This window comes from Micromys minutus (genome assembly GCF_963924665.1).
Source record: "Micromys minutus genome assembly, chromosome: 2".
NCBI classification, from domain to species: domain Eukaryota; kingdom Metazoa; phylum Chordata; class Mammalia; order Rodentia; family Muridae; genus Micromys; species Micromys minutus.
The window spans coordinates 35,473,978-35,492,045 of record NC_137971.1 but is presented as its reverse complement, the minus strand read 5'-3'; the positions used below and the strand labels follow the sequence as shown (position 1 = coordinate 35,492,045).

General features: G+C 41.6%; 1 protein-coding gene across 2 annotated transcripts in view; it reads right to left on the bottom strand.

Annotated features, from left to right (window-relative positions):
- Positions 1-18,068, bottom strand: part of ENTREP1 (endosomal transmembrane epsin interactor 1) — a 48,423-nt gene that overhangs the window by 11,510 nt on the left and 18,845 nt on the right. For both annotated transcript variants that reach the window (XM_080912500.1, XM_080912501.1), the window contains exons 3-6: positions 9,554-9,664; positions 3,222-3,350; positions 1,296-1,403; positions 824-957 (exon numbers count right to left, since the gene is read on the bottom strand). In XM_080912500.1, the coding sequence (XP_080768626.1) occupies positions 824-957; positions 1,296-1,403; positions 3,222-3,350; positions 9,554-9,664 (482 nt within the window). The remainder of the gene's footprint in view (positions 1-823; positions 958-1,295; positions 1,404-3,221; positions 3,351-9,553; positions 9,665-18,068) is intronic.

The window sequence follows — 18,068 nt, the reverse complement described above, 5'->3', positions numbered from 1 at the left end:
CCTTTGGGATTTAATCTTTAAACTCCACACAAAGCCACTTCTCTAGGGATGCCAAAGCTGACTGGGTGATCCAGTTGGCTCTTCTGGGCTTGGGAGACTTCTGGGCATAGAGCACTGTGATCCTAACATTCTTGTTAGTGATCTAAACTGAGCTCCTGGCTTGGCACAGAGGAAGCAGGACTAACTCATTTTGAATTCCTATAACCCAGCACAGCACCAAGCATGCAGAAGAAGTTGGTAATGTTTGCTGAATGAATAAACGAGATCACTCTTTAAAGATTCAATCCTGGGCATTATTAACAACCAGATGAATACATACTCCACTCTACAAATAATATTTCTGATATTTGAGAAAAAACAGTCAAAATTTGAGCTGGAATTTGAAAGGGAAAATTAAGCATGGGGTCCATTTTTTCCCTAAGCCAGAAAGATGCAATTAATAATTAATTTTTTCTTGGTTGCTGCAAAGAATGTTACCACTGTTGGAACTGGCTCATGGTGTTATAATGAAACATTGATTCTGCCTAACTGGGCATGTTTCCAGGGCAACAGAAACTCCCAATCCTGTTAAATTACAGCTCTTATCTCACTGGGTGTCAGTTTTCCCTACAAAGCTAAAAGAAATTGAAAATCTTTATCTCTAGGTCGAGGTTGGACTTATCTCTGGAGTTATCCCGTTTATCAGAGAGAAACAAGAAGACAGGAAAAGAGAGTTAATCGGGCAGGACAATCTGCCTGGATTTTGGAGGAAAAAAAGTGGAGACCACACAAGTCTAAAGGCAGGGCATAGCCCGGAGACCCCAGTGTGACTTAGGAGTTATACCTGCGGTTCATCCGAGGTGTGCAGGAGTAAAATGTGGCAAAGTAAGAAGGAGGAGGCACTGGCGGCACAAAGTCATCTGGGTCGGGAATCGGCCCCTGCTCTTCTGCTTCCTCTGCAGACATCTGGGATTCGTCCTGATCAGATAGCATAACAGGAGAAAAGCAATGGCCACAGGGGAGGGAGAGACAGCAATATGGAAACACCACACAGTGCTTCCACACACAGTAGGGATGGACAGCTAGGTGGAAACACCACACAGTGCTTCCACACACAGTAGGGATGGGCAGCTAGGTAGAAACACCACACAGTGCTTCCACACACAGTAGGGATGGACAGCTAGGTGGAAACACCACACAGTGCTTCCACACACAGTAGGGATGAACTGATAGGTGGAAACACCACACAGTGCTTTCACACACAGTAGGGATGGACAGCTAGGTGGAAACACCACACAGTGCTTCCACACACTTACAACGCACGGCCTTCTGCTGGCGAAAATCTGGAGGTAGCGCAGGGCAGCAGCCACCAAGCACACTGTGGTGGTCAGGGCATTCAAGGCACACAGGGCAAACAGGACTTTCTGGAAACAAGAGGACCAATCAGAGAGACGTGTAAAACATGTCGATAACAATGGTGTCCAAACTGGCAAGTTTCTGAGTGGATAAGGGCAGGAGGTCACATAGCATCTGGCTTGGGGAAGTGTGGAAAGAAATGCTGGCTATTATAATCCCCTGGCCAGAATGGAGATTTTTTTACTTTTAAAACCTTACAATTCCTGCTACTTTGAAGACTGAGGCAGGAGGATCATAAGTTCAAACCTGGGCTGGTAATACAGTTAAACTTCCTAAACAAAAACAAAAACAAAAACCCCAAAAACAGCCTAGACTAGATATAATGAGACACACCTTCCTAGCACCCTGAAGGTTCAAAGCAGGAGCATCTGAGTTCTGGGCCAAACTCCACTTAAAAAATAAGTAACCCCCCCCCCCCAAAAAAATCCCCAGCAAGCTCCTTGTCTCACAGAGGCCTAGAGTTGGTTCCATCCAGGGTGGTGAGATCTCCATCTCCATGGGTTCGCCTTCTCAGATTCCACTAAACCAAGATGGAAAATACTCAGAAGGGAAAAAAAAAAGCTGTGCTGAACAGGGGCAGTCCCTTTTCCTATTGTTTTTTCTTAAATGACAGAGTAACTACTTGCAGAACACATTGCAGCAGGTACTGCATCTAACTCAACCATGCAGAAGAGTATGTGAAGGTTATGTGCAACCCTATGCCATTATATGGAAGGGGCTTGGGTGTGACAGAGTTCAGGATCCTCAGGGGAGCTAGAGCCTATTTTCCAAGGACACAGAAGGACTTTGTTGTTTTTTGGTTTTTTTTGTTTGTTTGTTTGTTTTTTGTTTTTTTTTTAACAAGCATCTGAATACTATTTATAAAGTTCCCTCTTTTCTAGTCAGCGCTTCCCCACAGGATGGAACCTGCTTAGCATGTGGCCACTGCTTCTTTTTCCGGGAGCAACAGGCACTGGCATCTGGAGCACTCAACTAGCACACAGTGGGAACCAGGAGCAGCCAGGGAGTAATAGGTCTTCTTTCCTCAAAATAGCAGCTAAGTCAACACTGAAGGTTACCGTGGCTACAGCCCTGGCTCCTTCAGGGGCTTTCCTCAAGCTAAGTCAGGCTTAGAAAGTTCCAGATGACTCAACAATCAAACATGCAGAAACCAAAGCAAGCAGGTCGTTTTTAAAGTCCTGTACTACACAGAGATTGAAGCTCTGCAGAGTTCTCTCTCCGAGCTTTCTCCCCTCCCTGAAAAGCAAAGGCCTAAAGAAGTGCTTGACTAACCACCAGCTGAGGAATCACCAGCTGATTTTGCCACCCACTCCAGTCAGCCTCCAGTGGTTCGGCTCCATCATAAAGACGGCTTTTGTATTCCTCTTTGACCTGAAACCTTGGTGTACTCTCCTAAACTTCTTTTACTTAATGTTGCCTATTGAACAAGATATAAAGAACTCAAGTGTCTCCTGTCATTTTCTGGCTGACCTTAGTCTATGTGTCATAGGATGACAACATTCAACAAGCTCATACAACTCACTACAAATGAACAACAATGCCAAGTGAGTGTGCAAATGAGGCTTTCCTGAAAGCTGCACCTCAGATGTGTGAGTAAACATATATACATATGTATAGCTAGACTCCTTTGCATGTTTCACCAGTTTATAATTCTTAGATGCAATGAAAACTCTCTGCACATAATTTAGAACACAGTCTGTGGAGGGCTTCCCATACTTGCTTTGAGCAGCCTGACTGTTTTCAGGCAGTCACCAAATAGGACTATCTCAAGGAGCAGCCTTCTTGAGCCCCTGTGGAACATTTCTTGGTGGAGCCTGTGAGCTCACCTTAAGCAGAAGGTGTACAGCGCTGCAGGGCTGGACCGGGAAGAGTTTCAAGGCATTTTCTTTGTCTGTGCATTTGGCTGGTTGAAATTCTTCACAACAGAAGCAGATCTTGCCTTCACCTAAGTCCACCTTAAGGAAAGATGCAGAACAATGGTTTAATTATTTAAGAGGATAAAAACACTCTTGTTATACACACAGCATGTATAGTACAGAATGTAGCCTGTACAGTTCCATGTCAGGCAACCTCAGGCAAGATTTATTTTTAAATGTGTGTGTGTGTGTGTGTGTGTGTGTGTGTGTGTGTGTGTGTGTATGTCTATGCAATGCCATCACTGGGTCCCTTGGAGCTAAACTTACAGGAAGTTTTAAGCTATCCAATGTGTGTTGGGAAATGAACTCAGATCTACTAGAAGTAGAGGGCATGCTCTCAACTGCTGAGCCATCTTGCTGGCCTCAAAGTTCATTTCTTACGAATGCTGCAAGGCCACGCAGGCCAGCATGGGGCTGTTTGTTATATTCCTTTGGGGACTTAGAGTTGTGAAACACCCACCATCTTGGTACAGCGGCATGACTGACACACCTGAGAAACAGAAAACTCACAGGACTTGACACTGAAGGCGGGGCTGTCAGATAAATGACAGGACACCCTATGGAAATGTGAATTCTCTACGACCATAGCTCGAGGCATGTTGATGGCAGAAGGTCACTAGCAGTTCATCTGAAGTCCAGACTCCAGTGAGCATCCTATAATTTTACTAATTAGGGCTGACAACGATGCCCATCTCTTTAGCTCATAACTTTGTGGCCAAAGGGAATCACATGATGGACTTCGATTCCAAGAAGGCAAAGGAAGCCCAGGATTCCTCAAGGGTAAGAATCACGGGGTGAATTCTGCAGACAGTAGATCTGGACCACGCAGAAAGACCTCCCGGTGCTCATTTCCAGCACAAGCACAGATTTGTATCCAAGTAATAACCGATGAAAACCTCGCCCATTCTTAATGAGATGCTCTGCCAGCGTTTGTCCACTTTTCCTAGCTTGTCTTAAGGCAAGCGGAGAAAAGATGTAACACCTGCTTTGGGTAAATAAGACTGAAAACCTGAGGGCAGAGGCAATCTTCCTGACTTGTTCTGCACTCTGAGCTGACTTGGCTTTGCTTCCCGTTTTCCTAACAAGCAAGGTTTTAGCTCATTCACTGTGCATTCACCAAGTGTTTATTAGGCGGCTCTCAATTCACTACGCGCAAACTCTCCAGAGGAGGACTAACGTGGTCACACTGTTTGAACTGTTGGTGGGGCATTTTTCTTATTGGACTAATGCTCGTAATCTCGATGCGCAGCACTGAGTTTCACAGTTTGGCTCCTCACACTAAAGTTGAGGAGATAACATTTCCCATCATTAGATTACATGACATGCGGATCTATTATAGTTTATTTTCTCTTGAGGTAAAATTTGCACATATGTGACCATTACATATATACAGATAGTAAGTATATCGTTTGTGGAGTTTTCTGCAATGTACTTGTATCACCCAAGCCCTTCTCAATACCGGCTGTTACCCCCACATCAGAGAAACTCCTTCATGGCCCTTCGCCTTCAGTCTGCCCATCTCTGTCCTCGGACAACTGCATTCACTCTTTTTGCTCCTATAGGTTAGTCTGACTTCTTCTCTAACGAGACCCCCATGGACTCCCACGCTCTTTATTCTCTGTCATAAAGCCATGTTTAAGATGATGCATTACTGTATTGGCTTTTTATGTATATTCTGTTTCTGACACCAAGAATCACAGCTGGTGGTTTCCATGATCCCCTCCACCAGTTCAATCCTGTAACTGGTGCAACATCCCCACCATACCTAAGGCCCCACACAGAGTCACAGGGCTGTTTGTATTAGGATGAATCTCACTGTTAATACCGACTGCCTCTCACCCTCTCAATGAAAAGGACAATGGCCACCTCCGCAGGCTCCACATATTCTTCCTCCTCTTGGCATCCCTAGCCTCCCTTTGCCCCTCTGCTCCCATAGTCGGTGGGCTCCCTCACATTAAGTTGGATTCAGCAGAACATTACTTGGAAGGGCTCCCTCCTCTGAGCTTCCTGATGGGCAGTGCCTGGGTGAGCGCCAACAACAGCACTGGGTAGTGACAAGTCAACCTCCTGCAGATGACGGCCAACTTTCATTCTTCTTCCTCCTCATGGGAACCAGACTATTTCCATGTGACTCAGGATGTTTCTATTTTCAGTCCTTGGTGCAACCCTCCAGACCTTACTCAAGGGCCCATATTTCAAAGTTCCCTCTGGTAGCACTAGGTGTCATCTTACAAAGGATCCCTTCCTCACCAACACACTCTTCCTGTCAAGTGTCTGATGAGGGAAGGTGAAGGCCTGGGGTGTGGGGATAAAGGATGTGGGGATCAAGGCTGCAGTATCCCACCAGACTGCCAAGAACACAGGAACTTCTGCTGTCTGCTGTCTTCAGGGTGAGCTGGGGTAGATGGCAAGGCCGTCCAGATGAGTGTAAGCTAATCCCTTTAAACCAGACTACTTGAGAGTTCTATCATTACATGGTCATGAGTGGAAAGTATTCCTTCTTGCCACAAGAAGTCCTGAGGCTCTGTGCAAATGACAGTGCACAACAGGGCCTTTTGTGTTCCTGTTCCTCCACCATCTCTGCTCACGCTGTCAAAAGATTTGTTCTTTCTCTTCCATTGCTTTAAGTCATCTCCAAAATACCTGCAAACGTTCTCAGATGCTAACCTTCCTCCCTTCAACCTTGAAGTCACTACCTGACACTATCAGATCCTTGCTCTCCCTTGTGATGCCCAACACTGTGGTTCTCAAATTAGCTGCACATTAGAATGTTCTGGAGAGCTTTGAAAAAACATGCTGAAGCCATATTTAGCAATGAGTGTGTGTGTGTGTGTGTGTGTGTGTGTTGCACATGTGTGAGTGCTCACAGAGGCCAGAAAGGGAAAAGTCTCTGAGGACAGAACTCAGGTCTTCAGCTAGAGTAACAAGTAATCTTAGCTACTGAGCCACCTCTCCATCCTCAATTCATGAGGCGACAAGCTCTTACTTTAGTCCCTCAAAATAGAAACAGATTCTGCTGGTGGAGATGGTAGTCATTGCTGGAAATATGAATTGAAGCTCTTCAATAACACTATTCATTTCAGAAGGCAAGTGCTAGCCAGACACGACGGTGGGTGCACGTGGGAGGCAGAAGCCAGTTGATTCTCTATGAGCTCCAGACCGACCTGATCTACACAGTGAGTCCTAGGACAGCTAGAACTACATAGTAAGACCCTGTCTCAATCAATCTATCAAGAATTGAAAGAGTTTATTTTGACCAGCTACAAAGGAAAGTTGTTTAGGAGCTTTTTGTAAAGTTGAATGTGTTTACCATAAAACCCAGCAAGCCCAAGAGAAACGAGAGCATCCTCTCTGGATGTCTGGCTCTCTTCAGGACAGTATTAAGAAACAGTCTGTGCTATGACTTGACAGCCCTCGATTCATAACACCGAGCTCTTTCTTACTCTTTGCCATGCATGCTATGCTGAACTAAACCACGTGACATAAAGCTTCCTGCTACCTCCTAGAAGGCTATAAAGTCCTATTTTGTTCCTTTGTTCTGGAGATTGGGCTGGAGACATCCCAGACATTTTCATCATGGAAGTGTTCTGATGTACTCCCTAAGGAGGCTCCTTCTCTGCCCCTCCCTTCACCACACCCCTCTGCTCTGGCCTCCCCCTGCCCTAGCCCTAATCTCTCTAATAGCAGTAATATATATTCATTCTCTCTGTGTCTCTCTGTATCTCTCTCTGTCTTTCTGTGTCTCTCCTTGTCTCTCCCTCCCTCTCTCATTCTCATTACTCTCTGTCTCTCTCTGTGTCTCTGTCTCTCTCTCTCTCTCTCTTTCTCTCTCTCTTTCTCATCCTCATTACTCTCTCTGTTTCTCTCTCTTACTTTTCAGTTATAATGAAGCTTCTCTTGGGTTTGAAAAGGAAGCTTCTTGTCCTTTGAAGGTCCCTACCATTGTTTCTTCTCAAGTCTATTATACAACCTTTTGCCTGATGCTCTCCCTCCCACCTTCAGGCCCATCATGACCTTGAGGCCATGGATGAGAGTGGCTCCCAAGGCACATCTGAATACCTGGTCTCCAGCTGGAAGCATTGTTTAGTAGGATTAGGGAGTGTTGCCCAGTTAAGGAGGCAAGTCCCTGGGCAGGCTTTAGGTTTCAAATGCCTATGGCAGTCCCAGTTTGTCTACTACTTGTGACTCAAGGTGTGAGCTCTCGGGTTCCTAACACTATGCCTTTCCTCTATCATCATGGACCCTAACCTGAAACCATAAACCCAATTAAACGCTGTCTATTAGAAGTTGCTTTGGCCATGGTATTTTATCACATCAATAGAGACCCTAACAAATAGAAGGCCCTTTCATACTGAGGAGCCTCCTAACTGAAGGGACAGACCACCGTTATGCCTCTGTCATTATAGTAAGTGTATGTTCTCTATTTCACCTGAAGACACTTCTGTCATATCAAATGGCCAGCTATTGATCATCACTATCATCTGAACAAAAATCTTTAATGCTTGTTATAAGATTTATGAAGAATGCGAGAAACCACAGCAGGTTCTCTGAGTCCCTGGGGAGGTTCCTGATTAGGAAGGTTATAGGTTTCTCCACAAAGGTTGACCACAGTTTTTCTAGTAACAAGTCAGACTTCTTGGCCCACATCTTCTTAGTTTCTATGGGTAAACTGCAATGGACAAAGTTCCAAATAAATAAGATTTACTATAACTTGTTAAGAGTCTACACATGCTGCTTTGTACTAAGTGAAATATTTATTACTAGAAGTCTTTTTTTTTTTAAGGTCTAGACACCCAAAAATACACAAAGGAACTGACAGCAGGGCTTGTAAGGGACATTTGTGCACTCCTGGTCACACCAACCTTATGCACAACAGACAGAAGGTGACAACAACCCATGGACCCATCCACAAATGAGTGGACAAAGTGTCTCACAGAGCATTACTCAGCCTTTAAAAGGAAGAGAATTCGGGGACTGGAGAGATGGCTCTGCAGTCAGGAGCACTGGCTGCTCTTCCCGAGGATCACATGGTAGCTCACAACCATCTGTAACTCCTATTCCAGGGAATACGACACCCTGACACAGACATACATTCAGTCAGAACAACAATGTATGTAAAATAAAAATAAATGATTTAAAAGGAGAAACAGAATTCTGACAGACTATACTGCAGCTATTTTACCTCAAGGACAGCACCCCCAGAAAGACTAAAACTGTGATTCCATTTAGATGGAGCTGTCTGGGGTATTTGAGTTGATGGTAGAATGCTAGTAGCTGGAGGAGAGGGTGATGGAGAGGCGTGAGGAGCTCAGGAGACTCTGCACAGCAGGATAAATGTGTGCTACTGAACCATGGCCAAAATGAACTGTTTGTATGAGTACTTCACTATGATTTATAAAACCATTCATTTGGGATGGGTTTTTTCTTTTGTTTTGTTTCTTTGTTTGAAACCAGGTCTCTCTCTTTCTCTCTCTCTCTCTCTCTCTCTCTCTCTCTCTCTCTCTCTCTCTCTCTCTCTCTCTCTCTCTCTCCTTCTCTCCCTCCCTCCCTCTCTCTCTCCTTCCCTCCTTCTCTCTCTCTCTCTCTCTCTCTCTCTCTCTCTCTCTCTCTCTCTCTCTCTCTCCCTCTCTCTCTCTCTCCCTCTCTCTCTCCACATAACCCAGAAACTCACTATGTAGACCAAGCTGACCTTGAATTCACAAAGATCACCTGCTGGCCTCTGCCTTTTGAGTGTGAGGATTAAAGGCATGTACCACCATGCTGGCTCTATAAAACCTGTTTTAGGTCAGAAATTCTATAAAGTTATAGCCTCTTGCCCACCAGCTTAAGAGCCAAAATACTTGATTACAGCTTCCTGTCCCAGACACCGCTGGCATGCTACATAATAGATGATCAATGTATTATATTTCTCTTCCGAAATCAGAAAATCTCCAAATGCTAACACACACTTAGCCTCCAAAGCCTTCAGATAAAGAATCTCTGACCTAGATTCCGGTGATAGCCGTCTTTGCTCTTTGGAAGCAGGCAGGCCCATGCTTGTGGAGAGCTGACCCATCCATCCGCTAACCAGGAGCTGCACCTCGCTGCTCTGGTGACACTGCGGTACTGACCACTGGCTACTCTGGCCAAATGACCGGCAGCTGAGGAAGGTTTGCTTCCTCTCTTTGCTGACTTTCCTTACGTCCTTTTACGTCGGGGCAGTTTGTGCACCTGGTGCGACAGCAAGGTGACAGGGAGCTTACCAGATCACATCTGGGCACGCTGGACACAAACTGGGCTCCTTGACAGCCGAGGATGAACCCTGCGAGGTTTAAGAGGATGCAAACCACAGAGAGCAGCACAAAAAGATTTACCTGCAACAAGAAAATGGGTTTTTAGAAAGGAGATAAATGTGCAGGTGGCTCTGTGGGCAGACACATATTAAATACATACATTAAAGCCAGAATGTTGTCTTCCAGAAGGGAATTTTAAGGGAAAAGTAGAAAATTCAAAAGTGAAAACTTTACAGAACAAAGTAGGGGCTGGAGAGATGGCTCAGAAGTTAAGAGCACTGACTATTCTTCCAAAGGTCCTGAGTTCAGATCCCAGCAACTACAGCTCACAATCATCTGTAATGAGATCTGGTGCCTTGTTTTGCTGTGCAGGCATACATGCAGGGAGAACATTGTACTAAAAAAATAAATAAATGAATCTTTTTAAAAAGAAACAAAGGTAACTCTTGGTTTTGCTTTTTTTTTTTCATATTTCTAGTGTTGTGAACTCTCTTCAAGTCTCTATTTTCTTCCTCTCTGCAAATATTTCTTCTTCCTTGATCTTTTATCTGTATCTTACACAGATAAAAGTTTCCATTGGTTTCCTCCTCGGGCCATTCAGACTCTGCCTGAGTTTTGCCAGATCAGTAACTGCAGGCAGGCAACGATCACAGATGAGTAAAAGCCAAGTCATCAAAAACCCAGAAATCACAGTTACAAATTAAAGTAAAGGGAGAGGCTCCTGTTTCAGTCCAGAACAGTTCAGGTTCTAAAAATGTTCAATAATCTTCCATGAACTTTTTTCCAAAGTCAAAAAAAAAAAAAAAAAAAAAAAATAGTACCTCTTCAAATAACCAAGGACTGCCTGAAGCCAACCAAGAACTCAGTATTTGCTTGGTACCAACTAGAAATTAAACATATCTTTAAACTTGAGAACTGATTATTACAAAAGCAAGACCTTATCAAAAACAAAAGCAAATACAAAACATCATTCTGTAATCATTAGTATTAAAACCAGTCATCAATTTGGATAGCTGATCATGGAGGATGGCTCGGCAGTTAAGAGCACTGACTGTTCTTCCAAAGGTCCTGAGTTCAATTCCCAGCAACCACATGGTGGCTCACAGCCATCTGTAATGGGATCTCATGCCTTTTTCTGGTGTGTTTGAAGACAGGTACAATGTACTCGTATAAAATAAATAAATCTTAAAAAAACAAACAAACAAATTCAAGTCAAACTCTTTAGCCAGTGGTCACCTGAGTCACCCTAGTACAGACAACAGTAACATAGACCAGGAGCAAATAAATACATGACACAGAACAAGAGGACCCTCCTTTCAGAGGGAGCTGCCAGATAAGGACACCTGTGTGTCCCAGGAACCTTCAGCTTGGACTCCTCCAGCTGTATCATGGTGTGGCTTTCAAGACCTGGATGTCCAACCACCCTCTCACTGATGTGCCACCAACAAACACCAGAAAAACATCAACTGTGAATGGCAAATGCCAATGTCACAAAAGCCACCCAGCAACACCAGGAAGGAGAAATGTTTCTTATGTTAAGTCATTCTTTCCTTAAAAAATATTTCTATGGATGACTTGAGTTTTTATTATAGAAAGTATATGTAGGGTTTCTCTTTAAAGAAATATGAAGTTTGTGGCTAGGATCCAGTGCAAATTCAGGCTTTCCCACTTATTTGTTGCAAAATTCTAGGAAACCCTTGTAAGATTTACTTTTTCTGTTAAACGGATCTTTGTCCTTACCAATCTCAAGAAGCTAATGTGGTATACAAATTTTCCTGCTTTAAAAATATTGTACAGACATGTTTACTACTGAGTAGAAAAGAGAAAACTAGGCATAGTGGCATACATGCCTTTAATACCAGTACTTGGGAGGCAGGGGGAAGTGGATCTCTGTGAGTTCAAGGCCAACCTGTTCTGTATAGCAAGTTCCAGACCGACCAGGGCTACAAAGTGAGCCATTCACTATCTATGAATAAATAAATTAATAAATACATAAAGATAAAGGACATCCCCTCTTTGGAGGATGAAGTTTGTACTGCAAAGTGAGTTTTACAAGAATTTCACTAGGCTAAGTCTTACCCTGTAAAATATTAATTAAGAAAATGTCCTACAGGCCTGTCTACAGCAACAGCTTATGAAGACATTTTCTCAACTGAGGTTCCCTCTTCTCAGATGACTCTAGGCTGTGTCACGCTGATATAAAACTAGCTAGCACATGAATCCAACTTCAGATCACCAGAAGAGCTCTGCTTCAAAGTTAGGGTTGTGTCTCTTTAAGCCCTAATCTTTGTATAGGCCAGGGGGACAGGGGGATGGAGATCAGCTAAGGACTGCAAAGCAGCCTAGGAATTGGGAGCAATGAGAATCTCTCCTATGGAGGCCTCAGGTGAATGTGACACAAAGAATCTGTTTCTAACTCACTAAGATAGAACCATTCACAGTGTAAACACAGTGTAAACACACTGCAAATGCCAAGGCTGTATTTCTCTGCAGTAGCAACACCATCAGGCAAGATCTGGAGGCTGTGACAGACTCAAAAAAAAAAAAAAAAAAAAGGTCAGAATTAGGATAATACAATAGTAATGTTGTTATCATCAAAAACTGGGGGATGGGGTGAAGAAAGGGGAAGTGGCTAATTTCCTCTTATAAAAAACACAGTCAAAAGATATCATGCTGGCACTGTCTGGCATCAGTAGAAGGAGAAGCCCTTGGTCCTGTGAAGGCTTGCTATTCCAATGTAGGGGAATGCCAGAGTGGGGGGTGAGTGGATGGGAGGTGGGAGGGGGAGCACCTCATAGAAGCAGAGGGAGGGAGAATGGGAGGGGTAGCCGGGGCTATAATTTGAAATGTAAATACTTAAAGTATTCAATAAAAAAAGAGAAAGAAAGGCAAAGGAACTAGACATAGAAGTATATAATATAATTTAATATTATAAAGTCACCAAAAGAAGCAATAAAAAGTACTTTAGAAAGTGGGAGCGAAAAGGGATGTGATTCAGGACAAAGGCCATGGGAGTTTAAAGTGATTAACTGAGGGGCACACCATTAGATCGGAGTGCTAGAAGAAATATACACATCCCTCTTCTATTTTTAAAAAGAATGAAAAGATGAGTAACTAGCTCTTTTGAATAGTGAAAGTACGTTTTCTTTCTTTGCATTTGTTACCTTCTTATTGCTGTGTCTCGGTTTGATTTCTATTGCTGTGATTAAAGACCATGACTAAAAGCAACTTGGAGCAAAAAGGGTTTATTTGGCTTACATGTCCCTGATCACGGGACCACAACTGAGGGGAAACAAAGGCAAAAACTCAAAGCAGCACTCTGGAGAGAAGCAGGTGGGCTAACTGATGATCTCCAGTTCTCTCTCTAAGTCCAGTCTCTGTAGCAGACCACATGTGTGGCCTCTGCTTATCCTCTGCTCCCATTCCAAAGGGACTAGGCAGATCCCGGAAAGACCCTGCCTTCCTCCCTCCTCTCCTAGACCATTCCTACTTCTAAGTGTCAGCTCCCAATACATAGAAACATTTCACCTGGAACCCCCAGTAGCCACACCTATATGACCTCAGAAGACTCTTCTACCAGGAAACACAACCACCATACTCTCCATACATTCTAGGAACCAGAGAGGGCAAGAGAAACCAAGGAACAAAACACCCACCCAACAAACACAAGAACTATTTTCAGAATCTAGAATTATAATTTCCCCAAACTCAGACGCCTAAATGTCATTATAAAAAGACAACCTATAACAGCCAGAATAATGTCTCTACTAGAACCCAGCAATCCACTAGAGCAGGTCCTGAATATTGCAAAACAACTTAATCACAAGAAAAAGACCCTAACATGGCCTTTATGGATACTAAAGGGTTTCTAAAGAGGAAACTAATAAATCCTATAAAGAAATCTATGAGAACGTAAATAGTAAGAAGAAATGAATAAAACAGTTCAAGACCTGAAACTTGAAATAGAATCAATAACAAACAAACAAACAAAGGGAAATCTGAAAATAAAAAAATTAGGAACTCAAACAGGAACCTCAAAGGCAACATCATCAAGAGAACACAAAAGATAAAAGAGAATCTCAGGCATTGAAGACTAAGTAGAAGAAATGGATACCTCAGTCAAAGAAAATATTAAATCTTAAAAAAAATCTAGGCACAAAATATCCAGGAAATCTGGGACACTATAAAAAGACAAAATCTAAGAATAATGGGAATAGAGGAAGGAGAAGAACCCCAGGTCAAAGGCACAGAAAATGTTTTCAGCAAAACTGTAGAAGATAATTTCCCTAACCTGAAAATAGAATATGACTATCAAAGTACAAGAAGCACACAGAACACCAAATAAACTGGACCAGGAAAAAAATTTCCACAAAATATAATAATCAAAACACTAAACACACAGAACAAAGAAAATTAATAAAAGCTGCAAGGGGGAAAGAGCACCTAAGAGAATGCATCTGCTTCTCAGTACTTCATGGAACTTCCTCTCAAACTGACCACAAACTCAGACACATAGCAAGTCTCAATATTAAAAAAACAAAGCATTCTGCATCCTATCTGACCACCATAGGTTAAAGCTGGATATAAACGACAGAAAGGTTACTAACTCACTACTAAAAGGCAAAAACCACATGGTCATCTCATTAGTTGCAGAAAAGATCTTTGACAAAAATGCAACATGATACTCCTTCATGATAAAAGTCCTGTAGAGATTAGAGATACAAGGGACTACTTCAATAAAATAAAAGTAGTTTATTCTTCTGTTTTCTTTTTTTTTTTTTTTTTTTTTTTTTTTTTTTTTTTTTTGGCACTCACTGATATGGTTTATTCATAATAACCAGAAGTTTGAAACAACACAGGTATCCATCAGTGAATGAAAAGAAAAATAAAATGTGGTATATTTACATAATGGATTATTACTCAGATATTAAAAATCATATCATGTGCCAAGGTGGAGGATATCCTGGGGCTCCCTACCCTCCCAAAGAGAAGAGGAGGAGGATGGAGGAAGGATTGTGGGGGTGACAAGAGAGGTGGGGCAATGTGACGATATAAAGTGAGTAACAGTTATATCATGAGATTTGCAGATAGATGAAAATAGATCATCATCCTGAATAAAATATCCCCAAACCAGAAGGACATATACAGCAGGCACACATTTATTGTGAAGTTTAGTTGTTAAGAATGTGATATGCAAGCTACTATCCACAGAAGCAAAGAGGTCAGTCTTCTGTTTTCTATCTGTGCTCAGAGCAGACCCTGTGCTACAGATCTCTATACCCAGATCCCACTGGGAAAGAGCTGGTCTCCCAGAAGTGCTGAAATACCTGAGAGCACAGGTGAGACCACTATCCCTGTTTAAATCCCTGGCCCAAGAGGGATTCGTCCAGAGCCCTCAGGACACAGGAACCAAGGAGCAGTCTGGGACAGGATCCTTCCAGTTTCTACCTGTGCCTGGAGTTGACCTACTGCCAGAGCACTCTACACCAAGTAGGAGTGAGCTGGTCCCCCAGTAGTGCTGACACAAAGGCTTACAGGAAGGTCAAGCCACTATCAGAATCAGCAAGACCAGCTAACACCATAGATAAACAGATAGCAAGAGGCAAATCCAAGAACCTAAGCAACAGAAATCAAGGCCACTTGGCATCATCAGAACCCAGTTCTCCCACCACAGCAAGTACTGGTACACTGGAAAAGCAAGATTCAGGTTTAATATCACAATTTAGGATGATGTTAGAGAACTTTAAGAAGGTCATAAATGATTCCCTTAAAAAAAAAAAAAAAAAAAAAAAAAAACACAGGACAGCACAGGTAAACAGGTAGAAGCCTTTAAAGAGGAAACACAAAAATCAACAAAAGAGGTGAAAGAATTGAACAAAACCATCCAGGATCTAAAAATGGAAATAGAAACAAATAAATCATGACCTGGATGTAAAGACATCAACCTGGAGACAGAAAATCTAGGAAAGAGATCAAGAGTCATAGACGCAAGCATCACCAACAGAATACAAGAGATAGAAGAGAGAATCTCAGGGGCAGAAGATACTACAGAAAACATTGACACATCAGTCAAAGAAAACACAAAATGCAAAAAGCTCCTAACCTAAAACATACAGGAAATCCAGGACACAATAAGAAGATCAAACCTGAGGTTAATAGGCATAGAAGAGAGCAAAGATTCCCATTTTACAGGGTCAGTAAATATCTTCAACAAAATTATAAAAGAAAACTTCCCTAACCTAAATAAAGAGATGCCCATAAACATACAAAAAGCCTACAGAACTCCAAATAAATTAAACCAGAAAAGAAATTCCTCCAGTCACATAATAGTTAAAACACCAAATGCACAAAATAAAGAAAGAATATTAAAAGCAGTAAGGAGAAAATGTCAAGTAACCTATAAAGGCAGACCTATCAGAATCACACCAGACTTCTCAACAGAGACTATGAAAACTAGAAGATACTGGGCAGATGTCATACAGATCCTAAGAGAACACAAATGCCAATCCAAGCTACTATATCCAGAAAAACTCTTAATTAACATAGAAGGAGAAAACAAGATATTCAATGACAAAACCAAATTTACACAATATTTTTCAATAGATCTAGCCCTACAAAGGATAATAAATGGAAAACTCCAACACAAGGAGAGAAACTACACCCTAGAAAAAGCAAGAAAGTAATCTTTCAACTAACCCAAAAGAAGACAGCCATACAAACATAATTCCACCTCTAACAACAAAAATAACAGGAAGCAACAATCATTGGTCCCTAATATATCTCAATATTGATGGACTCAATTGCCCAATAAAGATATAGACTAACAGAATGGATACATAAGGATGACCCAACATTTTGCTGCATACAGAAAACACACCTCAGTAACAAAGAAAGATTCAAAGTAAAAGGATGAAAAAGAATTTTCCAAGCAAATGGTCCCAAGAAACAAGCTGGAATAGCCATTCTAATGTTAATAAAATCAAGTTTCAACCAAAAGTTATCAAAAAAAAAAAAAAAAAAAAAAAAAAACGAAGGACACCTCATACTCTTCAAAGAAAAAAATCCACCAAGATGAACTCTCAATTCTGAATATCTATGCTCCAAATGCAAGGGTACCTACATTGTAAAAGAAACCTTACTAAAGCTCAAAGTACACATTGCAACTCACACAATAATAGGGGGAGACTTCAACTCTGCACTCTTATCAATGGAAAGATCATGGAAACAGAAACTAAATAGAGACATGGGAAAATTAACAGAAGTTATGAACCAAATAGATTTAACAGATATCTATAGAACATTTTATCCTAAAACAAAGGAATATGCCTTCTTCTCAGCATCTCGTGATACTTTCTCCAAAATTGACCACATAATTGGTCACAAAACACCCTTCAACAGAGACTAGAAGACTGAAATAATCCCAGGCATCCTATCAGAACACATAGACTAAGACTGGTCTTCAATAACAAAAAAGAAAAAAAAACAAAAAACAAAACAAAAAAACAAAAAAAAAAAAAACAGGAAGACCACATACACATGAAAGCTGAACACTGCTCTACTCAATGATAACTTGGTCAGAGAAGAAATAAAGAGTTTTTAGAGTTTAATGAAAATGAAGGCACAACATACCCAAACTTATGGGACACAATGGAAATGTGCTAAGAGAAAAACTCATAAATCTGAGTGCCTCCAAAAAGAAGCTAGAGAGAACATATACTAGCAGCTTGACAACACACCTGAAAGCTCTAGAATCAAAAAAAAAAAAAAAAAAAAAAAAGCAAATGCACCCAAGAGGAGTAGATGGCAGGAAATAATCAAATTCAGAGCTGAAATCATCCAAGTAGAAACAAAAAGAACTACAAAAAGTCAACAAAACCAGGATTTGGGTCTTTGAGAAAATCAACAAGATAGATAAACTGTTAGCCAGACTAACCAGAGGCACAAAGACAGTACTGAAATTAACAAATCAGAAATGAAAAGGGAGACTGAACAACAGAAACAGAGGAAATTCAAAAATCATCAGATCAAAAGCCTATACTCAACAAAACTGGAAAATCTGGATGAAAGGAACAATTTTCTAGACAATTTTCTGGATCAAATAAACCATCTAAACAGCCCCATAACCCCTAAATAAATAGAAGCAGTCACCAAAAGTCTCCCAACCAAAAAAAAGCCCAGTAACAGATGGGTTTAGTGTAGAATTCTATCAGATCTTTATAGAAGACCTAATATCAATACTCTCCAAACTATTTCACAAAATAGAAACAGAAGGAACACTATCCAACTTGTTCTATGAAGCCACAATTATGCTTATACCTAAACCACACAAAGACCCAACAAAGAAAGAAAACTCCAGACCAATTTCCCTTATGAATATCAATGCAAAAATACTCAATAAAATTCTCCCAAACCAAATCCAAGAACACATCAAAACAATCATCTATCATGATCAAGTAGGCTTCATCCCAGGGATGCAGGAATAATT